Source organism: Phaethon lepturus, unplaced genomic scaffold (assembly GCF_000687285.1).
Source record: "Phaethon lepturus isolate BGI_N335 unplaced genomic scaffold, ASM68728v1 scaffold13777, whole genome shotgun sequence".
Classification (NCBI taxonomy): Eukaryota; Metazoa; Chordata; class Aves; order Phaethontiformes; family Phaethontidae; genus Phaethon; species Phaethon lepturus.
The window spans coordinates 10,419-25,305 of record NW_010551223.1 but is presented as its reverse complement, the minus strand read 5'-3'; the positions used below and the strand labels follow the sequence as shown (position 1 = coordinate 25,305).

Sequence of the window (14,887 nt, the reverse complement as noted above, 5' to 3'; positions counted from 1 at the left end):
TATGTCACTAGCTTGTCTCAATCCACCTAGGTGCAGTTTAAAATCTCAACATAGTAGCAATTTGCCTTACATTTTCAACAGAGAGGAAAAAAACACATTTTCATTTCTCAAAAGTGATTAAATGCACAAGTTACTCAGCAGATAGCCATATAAGCCTCAGCACATTTGTACTCCACAAGCGCTGGGAACAGAACCATATAGACTTCTTTAAGGTTTATGTTTCATGTTTGGTTTTGGTATTATTCAAATAACGTGCATTACACCTGCATCAGTTCACAATAAGTTTATTTTATGTGAAGAAAAGCTTTGCCATTAATGAAAAATTTCAGTAGAAAACAGTACCTCCTGCTTTCAATCTAGATTACTCAAAAGTAGAAGCTTGTATTAGTGAAAACTTCAGTAGAAACAAATCTGTAGGAAACATGTTCTTGGCACATGAAGTAAAAGTTTTAAACAGATTATGTTTGAATAGAGTATTTTGCAACCATGCTGGCAGAAAAGCCAGTTTGTAATGGCTGGTATTTGTCCCTCAAGACAATTAACATGGAAGACACTTAAACCTGCTTACATAACATTAATTGTATATAAATATGGTGTCACCATAATTGACAGTCTTTATTCAGGCCAACCATCTAGTTTAGCAGTTCTAAGTAAGTAATAGGCACTTTGCCTTTCTGATTTCCCCTTTCACCCATCAGCCAGTCTGAATCCATGCCAGGAATACTGTACACTGTTATCACCTAAAAAACAGAAACACATTATTATAACCTTTCCTTGCCTGGAAAAAAATACAGTCTACCCTCATGTGATTTCCAAGAACTTAAAACTGAGATTAACCAAGTTAAATAGAGCATTTAATATGAGCATCCATGGAACATGATCCAGTGCTCATAAAAATTATTTTCACTGGTCCATGGAAAAGAAGTAGCTATAGTAGCATATTTTAAAGTCCTTTTTTTTTTTTTTTCTGATGAAGATCTATTCATAACGGTTTCTTTTCTATTATTTTTTTAATCTATAAATCTTGTATATCGCCATCAACTTTAACACTCAATCTAAATGAAAGTTCGTTGGATCTTCAAGTGCATGACAGAAAGACAGATGGTGTTGATCTTAACAGAAAATCTTAGGCCACAGTTTCTAAGTCACTGTCTAGATAAGAAAAAAGTCAAATAGAAATATTTAAGTAATGTACATTTAAAAAAAAAGAAAGTCTGAAAAATTTTTTGTGAACACTTTTCTTCAGGGTTAAGCTATAGTCACATTACTAGGTGGAACTCTGTTCCAGCACCCTACCTCATTGTGTATCTCTGCCTGCTTTGTACAGACTCTCTGACTTAAGAGTGCAATTGAATTGGAACAGGAATAAACACAGCACAACCACCACCATCAAAACAAGAAGTGGTTGTATTTTCATATTCTTCCCAAATTGCAATATTTAATGTTTGAAAGACTAATTGTACTGGTAACAGTGCTAAAGGTGTGGTGAAAAGAAGACAGCAGAATTACATCTTGATTATCTAGCAAACGTTCTTGCAAGCTAAGATGGTGTAACAAATGTTAACTTTCACTATAGAATTTCAGGGTATATAGGTACAGGAAAATGCTCTAAGAGTACTACTGAAGTTTAATTTAAAAAATCAACTACACAGATTTTTTAATGTAGCACATATTAACTGGCTATATAATTAGTCACAATAATTCTGATTTTACTTTTAAATGATCAAGGTACACAGAAAACTCTTACCTCATCTGCAAGTAGTGATAATTCACTGCTATTTGCAGCATCGTAATCATAGAGAACTCTAGCTTTCCTGCTGCCACTTGATGACTTCAGTTCACTGATGCCTGAAGTAACTATTGAATTGCTTACTGAAGGCAACGAAGCAGAGGCTGAGGCCAAGACTGAGGGAGTAGAAACATTCTGCACAGGAGTTGAAGAAGACTGATTATTGTTCGAGAGGAAAGTAGATGGAAAGCTGTGGGAGAAAACAAAACAAAAAGACTTCTGAGTGAATCAGTTCTACATGGGGAGTTATACATGCCTCCACACCTAAATTAGCATTCTTACTTTTATCAGCTACAGAATAAGCACCAGTAGACAGCAGTAATAGAATAGCACTGATATTTGTATAAATCCAAATAAAGATACTTGTGCCTGACCTATAGTATAAATCAAACCAATATACTTTAAAAGAAATACTGCTACCTTAAAAAAGAACTTGGTAATTGCCTCTTAAAGAAAAGAAAAAAAAAAACAGGAAAGCTTTTTCAGACTTAATTCACACTGTATTTTAATAAACCTTTTTTTTTCACAGCTCTGTCAGTAAAAGTAGCCTCCACCTCCTCCTGCTGATTCCTCAGTTATGTGGCTACACAGAAGACTGTGCTGGTGAGCCAGATCAGGGAAACATAATGCAGGTTAAAAACATAGCCTCCCTCTGAAAGAAGAAAAAACCACACACAACTATTTTTGTAATCTAAATGAGTTCATTAATTCAGCTAACTGCATGCAGTAAACAAAAATATTTTTTACGCTAAAGATGAATTTATCGACTTAAGGCCTTCCTTTCTAGGCTGCTGCTTGTTCTGTGCCAGCTGCAGCACTTGCCAGACCCTTCCATGAAGCCAATTCAACTCATTAACCTGCCTGGGAAAAAAAAAAAAGTGTAAAATCTTCTACTAAGTTAATGAGCTGAATCACAAAAAATGTGATGAGAGCCAGAGCAGATACAAGGGAAAGGACAGAATAACATGGCTGAAAAGTAGAAGGACAGCAAAGAAGCAAGAGATTTCAGGGCAGTGGGATTGAGGGAATAGCACAGCACGGGGGGCAACGATGAGCTGTGAGACTGTTTCACATCATTCTGCCCTACAAACTGGGAAGCAGTTCCACAGCAGACTAAACTTATTACGTTGATGTAGTAATTCTTTGTCCCTTTGCTGCATTCCTTTGTTCCAACACTCATCCGATTCTATCTTAAAAGAAGGTCAATGAAGGTTTTGACAAGTGGCAGAGCTGATGCAGTGAAAAAGGGTCAGCAAGTAGGAATCGGACTGAGTCAGGATGATGTGGAACTGCAGCTGCATTTCCTTCCATTCTTTTGACCTACACATCAACTCATCAGTCAGTTCCCACACATAACTTTCATCATCAGTCCTTCTACAGAGATGCTTTTTCATTAACATCTAGGATATGAACATATTAATTTTTTTTTGCCTACTCTTTTGACGTAATGAAGATCTATTTATATTGTGTGTATGAACCTGTCAGAACACAGTCTCATCTCATCCCTTCCCACCTATGCTCCCCAGTTAAGTTGTTCTTTAAGATGCAGTTCAGTGGCAACTTTAACTACATAAATCAAGATCAGTGTATTCCTACACCCATATCTGCAGCATTATTGGTGCTCATATAATCATAAGAGCTGGTTTAGGGAGCTGATGCAGGTGAAAGCGAAATCTATCAACATAGTGACTAATTTTTTGATTGTGTGAGCATGAACATAGGTGGAATTAGCTCAAATATGTACCAGCTGCAGCAGTACTGCACACAAGTTTACAGTTTCACACTATACTTAATCTGGTAATTTACACTGCCACCAGACAGGGCTGACCCATTCCTCTACCCCTTTATTGCACAAATGTTCATTCTCTGTCCTTTGAGTCAGATCTAGCAATATATTGCTTTTGAGTTGATCCAACAATCTAACAAAAATCAAGAAGATTCCTAACTTTCCATCAGAACAGCTTGTTAAAACACATTCACCTTGCAGTCATGCAATTGTTACATCTGACTGAAGGCAAACAGCAAGAGTATATTGTGAAGGACAGAACTAGCCCCTTTACAGTTAGACTGAATTGCATATAAAAAATTGGGTGGACTTTCAGGAGACTGTTGTGAGTTCAGTTAGCAGTTTACCACCATCAAAAGGAGGAAGTCCCACTTCCCCCTCTAGCTTACCTTGACCTCATTTGATCATAAAGAGCTGGTTCAACTCACCAAGAAGAGATTGCAACTCCACCAATTTTTTTTTTTTTTTTAATTTGCCAGATTAGTTTTTCAAACCAGTTCACCATGTTCCCTGAGCAAATCAAATGAACAGAACAAAGGGAGGAAAAGCTAGACCCCACAGTTTTCTAGGGATCACTCAGCTGTGCCTCATGATGTGTTTATTGAGTAGTTGGCATTCAGAGGGATTTAATTTTAAATGACAATCAGCTGTTTCAATATTGCTAAATTACTGTTTAGTATACTTCTAAACCTGTTCTCTGTTAACACAGTAATTACTTGTAAATCATTCTGCTCAGCTGCACAAACCAGTGACCCTTTGAACTAGTGGAGAAAAAAGCCAAAGCTTTATAACCACTCTGTCAATCAGTAAAGCATTAAGTCTCACTCTTTTTGCAAAGCCATATGTAGGCATGTTACTGGAAAGCTTAATCTATACAGAGGCTGTCTGGGATTTTTTTGAACACTTGAGTAGCAGGAGTTTCACAGCTTGTAGAGTTAGGGGACTAGTAACGTGTAATTTGAAAAAATAATGACACCACAGCTTAGGCTTGACTGTCAGGGAAGCTGAGAAAATTCAAAAGCAGTTATCAGCAAGAAAAAAAAAAGTAGACAGTATCAGGATATTTCAAATAGATTTATTTAGTTCAATCTCAGGAACTAAAAAAAAAAGAACAGAGATTTCTTTTAACCTGGGAGACTTCATTCATTAAGCATCCCCACAGGAGGGGGAGGCAGTAGAGGGATAAACAGCTGCTGCTGGTTGAAGAGAAGCATCCATAAAACCATGTCTATCTATGTAAAAAGAACTGAGCAGAAGTTTTCCCCGCACCTTCCCTACAGCTGACTCTGGAGAGTATATCAGGGAAATCAGTGCTCAGCTTTGGAATTTGAATAGTCTCAATGTGAACTGGGTTACAGTTTACGCCCCAGATTCTGACCAAGGTAAAACATAAAACAGATACCTACTCAGAGAACCAGGAGGAGCAACAAACTATCTTACTTAGAGTTTGAACACCTTTGGTTCATCAATGATCTCAAAACAAAAATTAAGTCCCTGACAGCTCTTGGCTTTCATATGAGACTACAGCACAATGTCATCCTTAGATGTGAGAAAAGAGCATGTGTAACTCAGCACTATATGTCCCTTGTTAACCAATGGAGCGCTGGTAAATGCAACAAATATCCAGCTGAGCTGCCCAAGCTATTTATTTGGTACTGTATCAGCCCACAGTTAACATAGGAAGACTACCCATATCCTGCTCATCTGTTTATTTAATGCAAGTGCTATGCACCATTTGCCTATAAACTGAGGAACTCTTACAAAACAAGAAGCACAACTTGAGACCCTGTCCCAGTGCTCTCCATTGTAGTTCAGTGGGACTTTCTTGCACAAGGAAGGACATGCCCAAGATTTAATAACATTACTGTTTTAATCTACATAGGCAGAGGAACTTCATTGGCTGCTTGAGGCATTTAGGATTTTGCTTCCATGCTTCTAGTCTTCTAGCAGTCATAGTAATTTTATAAGAAATACTAATCAGACCATAGCCACATAAATATACATTCTTCTGTTTTCCTAAAGGCAGTATTTTCTTCAAATAATCTTTTTTATACCTGGTAGCAGTTTACATAAATTTCAAACACAGACAGCTGTTCTGGACATGTTATACATCCTAAAGCAAACAATTTTAAAGAGACGTATGTTCTTCCTTAGGTTAAGGGTATTATGCTTAAAGCTTCCTGTTTGGTAAATATACTAGGATAAGAGTACAGATTTTAAAAACATCCTCTCAAAAAAGTTGTGTAAATATACTTCACTTAATTTCTAAGTTGAGGCACTTGTCCGTAATCCAGTAAATGTTTATTTTCAAACTTTCAATTCTACAACTTGCATTTATGTGCTACCAAATTTTACAGTTGGATACTTCTTTCAATGGAATGTAACTTTAAAGACATAGCTTTTTAAAAGTCTTTAAAACTACCCATTCAAACAAACTAAGGAAAGGAAATCAACCACCACAGGAAGTTGCAAGTCAGGAAAAGGATAAGACTCAAGAACACTTTTATTTTTACTTCCTTGTCATGAAAAAAACATAAACAGTAAAACTAGACAAAATTGCTCATTCCACCGTGAGTGCGTTGGATTACTGATTACAGATATTATGAAGTCCATTTCTCCCTAGATACAATATCTATGCTGGCAATTCACTTAACAGTGGAGAATGCAGTTTCAATGAGAATCAGGTAGTGCCCTGTAGCAAATTAAGTGACAACAGGAATTTATGTGCAGTACAAAAACTTTTCCCACATTGCATAGCATCTTTGTAGCACGAAGCATAAGACAACTGAATGATTACAAGTAAGTCTCTAGAGATTCTTTTTTGTGCCATTAAATGAGGTTACCATGGGCTCACCTTCCTCAATTAGAAATTATACAAAATCTCAGTAAATCAACCCTCAGAAGGCATTAGAGCTGTGTGTAGGCTTAGGGAAATAGCTGCACCAGGGTCATTACATATTAATTACCTGAGAACAGATATATTTCCTTTCAGTCCAGCATGCCTGTGTGTTCACCACTGTTATATCAATTAAGTTTTCCTACTATTCATAAGCACTTAGAAAAACCTGTTTTTCTCCTGAAGTTCTTATATTGTTACTACCTTCCAAGTTGTTTCTGGAGATCCAACATATACTGGTAACATTGCGCATAATAGGTCATCTGAGCTTCAACAAAATCATTCAGACAGCGAAGGTGATGTGCCTACAACACAGCAAAGAGTTCAAGTCTTTAGTCTGTAAAAGTACTACGCTGCATTAGAAAGACTGGTCTTCTGATCAGGTGCTAAGGCCAAGATTGGCACATAGGGCTTTTTGGCACATAGGGCTTTATGCCACATAGGCATAGTGCCTGGATTTACCAGGTAACTGGGATAAAATGTCACAAAAATTAACATATTTGAGCACAAAAAGTAGGTGCTGTACAAGCATCATGCCATTTACCTATATTTTTTCTATAACAGAATATTTTAGCATGTTTTTGTGGTTTCAACACTCAGTTGATCTGATGAACGGGAAGTTGAGTTGAAAGGATAAAAATGAAAGCTCCTGCATCCTCAAGGTTAATGGGAAACTAAAGTTAAATTCTGTGGATACTAAACTAGAATTAAAAAAATAAAGAATCCACAGCTGTTTGATGCTTTAAGGCATTAAAGTGAAAACCTGTAGCCCAAAGTTCCCAAGCAGCTTAGTGTAGTTACTTTTAGAAAGTGCCCCGATTTTGACCTTCCCCATGTACCCCACTTGGGTACTCACATGTGTGCTGCTGATTCCTTCCAGCAGAAGTCTGGTAATCTCTGCTTGACGGTCAAATTCACTCTGAGTAATTCGTACTTCCTGTTCAGACTAAAAGTAAGGATGCACATTAGGTATTTGTACCATGCACTCTGTTACACCTTCCAACTGCAACAGTTCCATTTCATTCAGAGCTACTCACAAAAATGCATTAATCACAAACTTAGGTATTTGAAACATGTTTTTTCTTTGCAGATCTTTACTAGGCAAAAAGAGTAATTGCGTTTCAGGTTCAGAAATGTTGAGGCTCTCTATACACAACAGCTTTATCATCAGACACCTACCACAGAGTCAATGCATGCAAAAAGAAGGCGTTTTTCCACCAGCAGTATTACCCCACTTCTCCCAATAACAAACCACATGTTCATTGGCATAACAGTGTCTGCACCAGGGTTCTGCCAGCACAGCAGTGGCAGCCAAGGACAATGTAATTTTTTTCCATACTTCAAGTTAGCAAGGCTCTGACAAAATAATTTAGGATGTTTTCATGGTTTCAACAATCAGTTGATCTGATGAATGGGAAGTGGAGTTGAAAGGATAAAAACGAAAGCTCCTGCATCCTCAAGGTTAACGGGAAACTGAAGTTAAATTCAGTGGATACTAGTATAACCTCACATTATTTTTGTCAGGTAACTGCATGGCAATCAGCTGTACATAAATCTTTGATGGTAAGTTTTAACAGGGTATTTCATAAATTAATGTCTCATACTGGCTACCAAGCTACTACAACTATTTCTGGGGTTTGTAATTGAAGTGTCTTTCAAAATAAATAAATCCAAACTCTAGCAAATGTTCTAACTTCAATTAGAGTAAAATTTCTATTAAAATGACTGGATTTAACTTCCATATTTAAATAATTCCAATTAAAATCTGTTCCTTGTTACATAACTTATGTAAAAATTGCTGATAATGATAACAGTGTTATAGCAGTTTTAAAGGACTCCCACCAAGCACAAGTCACAATTACTTTAGAGTATTGGTGGGGGGAATAAAAAGGACACTGCTCAAAACACACAAATGCCTAAAAATATGTCTTGTAATATCTAAGATTTACTGTTCCAAGACAGAATGTCCTCAACCTGGAATCTGGATTATCTTGCCTCAATATTTATATGCATTTAGTACCTTGTTTCTAAAAACAAACCCAAAGGCAAAAATCTGCATTAAATGCAAGATACAGCAGTTACTGTTCTCAACAAAACAGAGTAAGGAGAGATATTTTCAGGAAACTTAATGAGGTGATACTGATAAAACATTGGTTTCAAAAGGATTTTACGTGTTTGCAAACATTCTGCTCTTGCATTCCACTAATGTTAATCAATATAAGAAGTTGCATGGAAGGACCTTAATCTCAGAAATGAGCACAGAAGAATGATGCAGTTACCCAAGAAATGTTTTTCATGTGAAGTCACTGCAGCTGGGAAGACTTACACATTAATTAAACAGTGAGGAAGCAGCTATAGAGTGCTGTGTGTTTCTTACTTAAAACTGACATAGCAGTATATGTATCGAGTTACAAACTAATTAAGTTTTCGAAGTTTGTTGAGGCAAGAATCTTTGCTTGGAATTTTCCTATTAAATCAGTATTGATATCAGTGAAATCCATCTGGGTGTCCCTGAGAGAAATGCAAGAACAAACAGGGGAAAAAAGCAAATCTGATAGCCAAGAGAGGAAGAAAAGCATTCCGTTCTCTATTAGCAACATCTTCATTTCCTTAAAAAAAAAAAACAACAAACAAAAAAAACCAAAAACAACACACACCAAAAATCATAGGTAATCCATCTGGAGATAAATAGTCTAGTTTCCTGCTTCTCTGAATTCAGCAGTTACTAATGTGTTTCTTTCTTCCTGCCAGGTAAGTAAATATATGAGAACAGGAACTTATAAGAAGGGGAAATATCCATCAGAATAATTCTATTTATTTCAACAATATTTTAGCAAATCAACTGGTTTCTACAAGAAAAGGCAAAGTGAGTAATGTGGTAACTTAGCTAGTACAGAGTGACATTAAATACATTGCTTCACAAAAGCCCAACGTACTGGTTTTGTAGAGATTTACATAAACTGAATTACGTGGTGATGTGTTTATTGCCTCATCCCTATTTTCAGTACTACTAAGTGAACAGGAACAGGACATGTATCTATTCCACACCTTGTGGTAAATGTGGAAAACAGCTGACCTTCAAGCTGGGAAGCTTATGGCCTGATCACCTTTGTTTCTGAACAGAATGAAGAGCTCAAAATATAAGCCTAAGCTTTCCAGTGACCCCCAGCTGCAGTCATATTTTGCTTTTAGAACACCTCACCAGGTATCTCCCATGAAGATCCCTCAAAACAGTACTCGGTCCCCAAGTTCAGAACATGAACCCAGTTTCTGAACATGAATATTCAGAAATTCATAATCTCACCAAATTTCACCTAAGAATATATGACCTCTCAGAAATACTGTGCAATCCTGTAGCTAAGGGATAACACACAATCGTAAGAGCATAGGAAATAAAATCACCTTCCTAATGTTGTTTTATTAGACACACTATTAGTAAAACAGTAACAATGGATACATTCATGCTACCCAATATAGCTGGGCCCCCTTGTCCCCTTTGTGGTCAGACAGGAGCTCCTCTTGATGCTCCAAACCAGTCTAACCTCAGTGTGCTGAACACACGCTAAAAGCCTCTGCTCTTTTCATTGACTACACCAGACACCTCAGAAGACTCCTAACAAAATTCATATGTTTATGAAGTGTGTAACATCAGTACCTACCCCACGTATATTATAGTACAGTATTTAATATCCTCTTAATTCCACATTTCAGAGGGGAAGTTAAACTGAAGAAAGTTTGTCATTGACACCATACAGATCTTTTGTTCTAACTGAAAAAAAAAACTGTAATTGACCCAGAGATTACTGTACAGTCTGAAATACGTATTGGGAAGCTTCTTAGATGTAAAGTGAAAACATTTATGAATTTCTTCCTCCAACTTTCAAACACTGAAGGACAGATTGCCTTTAGAAACCTGGACGGATTACTGTTCCTTTAGCAGAACATACGTGTTGTAGCTTCTTCTCATTAGTCTTTGCCTTTTACATGCTTAATAAAGAAAGGAAACCTTGAATTACATAATTTATTACAAAATTTAAAGCTTTTAGTCTCCTTTATGCAGGAGGTTAAGCACTTTGTATTATTTCTTTTTCTCTCCGAGACAGTCTGTTAGATTTCACTGTCCTTAAAGTTGCTTGTCATCATCTCTGAAAAGCAAATAGTTTTATTCATCATTGTCTTCAGCTTCAAGATCAGTTTTCGTTACAGCAGTACTGCTCCCCTACTATCTTTTTCCCCAAAATAGTACCAAGTACTCCAGCAAACAGGTTTCCTGCTTCCACACTGTTACTTTGCTGAACTAGTAAAATAATTCTCAAACTTTGGTGATCAAAGTTGGCCTAACCCTTCTTTTACATTTCAGTCTCTAAACTCCTTCTTCTCCCTAAACTCTCACCTTACACTCTGCACATATACTCCCATTTGCACCTAATTCACAGGAAGTTGGAACAGAAAAAGCCTTCATTTACTTTCTCTCACAACCCCCAAGATTTCACCCAGAGCTCCATACCCCAGCTTCTAACAGCAACTCCCTACACCTTCCACAGCTGCCTATCTAGTCCCCCTTTAAAAAACATACTCCAAAGCCCCTGACCTCCAGCTACCCTTTCTTTCTATTGCTACACTGAATTTTTATTTCCCCTCCTCCACAGAAATCCCCTAAGAAATTCCCCTTTAACTATTAGCACAGCTTCTCACAGCCTGTTCCCAATACCGCTGTCAGAGCCAGTGAGCCTGAGAACTGCCCTTCTCACGGCACTGGAGCAGCTATCGCCTAACACTCCGTTAGCTCCTCCAAGTTCGTCCCTGTGCAAGGGATGGCATGACAAGAGAAGGCTGCAGCCCCAACCCCAAGGCTAATGCTATATTTACGAACCAGCCTTCAGTCCAGGTGCAATTTTCAGATGTGCCTACCTCCTAACTTCAGTTGCTTAAGATAAGCACAGCATTCTCTCATGACATGGGGAGAAAGGCGAGGAACAAAAGAAAACCCCTCCTAAACAGAATTTTTGCTGAGTTTCTTGCACACACTCCACCATTTTAGTTACGGTTCCATGTTTTGGGTAAAAGTTGAAGATCAGTGTTTTTCAGGACAGTTTAGGTTACTAGACCCCAACGTTTCTGAAAATTTCCAAATAAGCTCATTCTTAAGAGGTAATTTTAACATGATGTCATACCAGTAAATTTTGAGAGACAGGTCCTGTAGTTGTTCTTCTATCTTGTCACATGAGAATCATATGGTACTAAGTGACAGTTAGCCAGAAACAGCTTACTATAAAACAAGCCCCAGGCACTGTTTGCCACTGGAGTTTGAAAGGCCCTAGAGGGAACCAGTGTATCCTAATGTGATGCACCAAGCTGCCAGCATTAGACTGAAATCAACAACATGCAATATCCTTTATTACATTAGACCAGCACAAGTTATAGTTTCAGAATTCTGCAATTTCTAAATTGTTTACTTACTTTCGTCACTTCCTCAGCCCATATCTAGTCAGCATTAAGGGAGGGAAATAAAAACATACAAACTTAGACAGTGGTGGTACTTTAATACCATATGCAACCATACTTTGACTTTTAACTACTTTCCTGTCCTCAGAATTTCACAGGAATTTGAGGAGTGCTGTAAATCAGCTGCCGAAAGGCCTTCATACACAATGAAACTACAGTGAGTATGGACAGCACTACATCTGTGAAATAAATTAGATACTGAAGAGTGTATGACTTCTAGAACTTATGTTACATGAATCTATTTAAAATAAGCTATTACAACATAAGACCTAACTACTTAGAAAATGACATGAATCAGACAAACTAGATTATCTTATGGAGGAATTTAAGTTACTTCAGTATGTTAAAATACTGGAAAACTATGAAAAGCTATTCTCAGTTTAACACCACGTTAAGTAAAGACTGAAACAGATGAATGATTTCTCTTGCTAATTCCATTACCTGTTTCCTATTTCACAAGCATTTTTATTGAAACCTAAATTTAATGAAAAATGCTACAGAGGTATCTCAAACTGAGTATTGAAGTAGTAGCAAGTAGTAAAGTAGCAAAACCATAGAACTGCAAGGAATTTACTCTAGAAGCCAATTCCTTCAGCTTGCTGTTCCAATTCCCTCTTGCAATGCAGTTCTCCATTAACCTTCATTTTCTGCAGTTGTAAAAAGATGACACAATCAGGACTTTGGTAGGAAGAAATGTTCACAGAAGTTGCAGAAGCACGTTGTAACAAAAAAGTTTATTCACCCTTTTATCTGATCATGACTGAGAAATCTGCAACACTGAGATGAGACCCACTATGCTGTGCAGATCCAAGACCCAAACCAGGACAGGCTGAACAGCACAGTCTATGTTGCACATAATTAATTAACCCCTTCCTTTCCCACTTTCACAATTACAGTGCTAAGGACAGCTGCTTTAAGGAGTCTTTGCAACACCTTTAGGCTATACTGTACACTAAGTTAAGACACTAATTTCTGTGACATTATTCAGTTTCAGTTATCTGTAAAACATTGCTTGAAGGAAATAATTTCTAAATATTCCTGGCTATTTCACAAAATTCACTCCTACTCGTATTAAATAAATAGGGAAATGAAATAATTCCTTTCCCTCCAATGGGTGAAATTAATTTCAGAAGTGATTAAAAAAACCCATCAACTCTTTTGCATCCTAAGTTTACATTCATCAACTCGCAGAAATTAGAATACTATATACTTCAGATTATCAGAAATATTCTGATACAACACCTAATGTTCTACTGACATTAGTGTGTTTAGTACACTATACCAACCCCGTTTGTAATGGAAAACACCTGAAACAAGACCAAATAAGATGGATAGCAAGAGGAAACATTTGATAGGAAAACAAATGAACACAGGAGGCCAACAAACCTTTAGCCATTTTACATGCAGCAAGTTGAGCACGTAAGAGACATTTACCATAATGTTATTCTCTTCAGGCTGAGAGGTGTTTAGTTGCTTAAGTGCATAGATAAAAGACAAAAGCAAGTTACAACACTGTGAATACAGCAGATGAACAGATTATTGGCACGAAGTACTGCAAGACTATGAATTGAATATAGATAAATAAAACTGTTTAGAATTACATTTTCTATACTGATCTAAGCTACTTCACTACTTCAGTTGTAGAGTAAGCATGGTAGAATGTAATTTCATGAAACATGAAATATTTTTATAGCATGGAAAATAACAACATATAATAAATAATCATCAAATGTAGATGCAATTTATCACTTTATCCTGTCAAAGAAAGTAGTGAAACACAGAAGTTTGCATCATAACTCAAATACACTTTGCTAACCTATCACTTCAGCACTGTTTGTCAGATATCTTCCTTCATAAACAGGTGAGCCAGCAGAATATGAACCATTTGCATCACACCTATATCCGGGTTAGTCTTCATTTCTGTATTGCAGAGGATAACGTAGAGATGCAAATTTTTAACTTATCTGGGAATTCTACAATCCAATACTATTTAAACATGCATACTGCTGTTAAAATGTAATTAAAATTGAAGTATTGACATTGTAGTGAAGTAAGAGTCCTAGAGTTTCACGCTCTACCAGCACTAAATTATTTGTGAATAAAACTGTGAATTACTTGCTATATTAATATTTAAGACCAGTCAAGTAGTAGCAGCAGCAACTGGCAATAATTTTGTCCAAGCACCAAGCTCTGGATAATTACACTGTTGATGCAACTAAAACTCCAGTATAGAGCCTTTCTTTTAACACTAGGCTCAAGGGGAACAATTTCCTTATGGTCTTTCTACTGCTTTAGAAAGTACCATGCCACAAGGAAGTTAATAACCAAAATACTCTGAACAAATCCAAGCAAAGGAAGAGTTTACTACCCATTGCTTCCAAACTCTACTACTAGCCAACTAAAATCCTGCTCTGCTCTCCATTGTTAGTCTTACAAATTAAGAAAGCTTGACAAGTAGAAGTAACTTTTTGCATAAAATTTACATAACATATGGGGAAATGCATGCATGAACTTAAAAAATAAAGACAATTTAAATACACAGGGACTGTGTGCTTGACATGGAGGATTGAGACACAGAAGCAGAACTGTCAGGTAGAGATTACGTTGTTTTTTTAGAAGGATCACCATCCCAAAGATGCAAGGTGCTTCATCTACAAAGCTCTGAGACCCAGATGTTGTTTCTAAAATCTTTCAGAACAGCGACCCATTTGGAAAAGCCAGCAAAATCCAACAGTCCCACTTTTGCCTCTTCATGATGTACACTGGCCTGTGTATTTAAATTGTCTGTACTCCTTTGGCATCCGTGTCCATGACCCCTACTGCATTAAGCCTTATGGGAAAAATCACTATCACGTTAACTGATGCACTTTCAGGAATGCAGTCAAAAGATAGCTATGAAAATAATATTATA

At 37.0% G+C, this 14,887-nt stretch overlaps 1 protein-coding gene across 1 annotated transcript in view; it reads right to left on the bottom strand.

Moving 5' to 3' along the window:
* Positions 1-268: 268 nt before the first annotated feature.
* Positions 269-14,887, bottom strand: part of SH3GLB1 (SH3-domain GRB2-like endophilin B1) — a 20,604-nt gene continuing 5,985 nt past the window's right edge. The window contains exons 5-8 of the mRNA XM_010290848.1: positions 7,328-7,417; positions 6,676-6,776; positions 1,748-1,979; positions 269-740 (exon numbers count right to left, since the gene is read on the bottom strand). Coding sequence (XP_010289150.1) covers positions 633-740; positions 1,748-1,979; positions 6,676-6,776; positions 7,328-7,417 — 531 coding nt within the window. The 3' untranslated portion in view covers positions 269-632. The remainder of the gene's footprint in view (positions 741-1,747; positions 1,980-6,675; positions 6,777-7,327; positions 7,418-14,887) is intronic.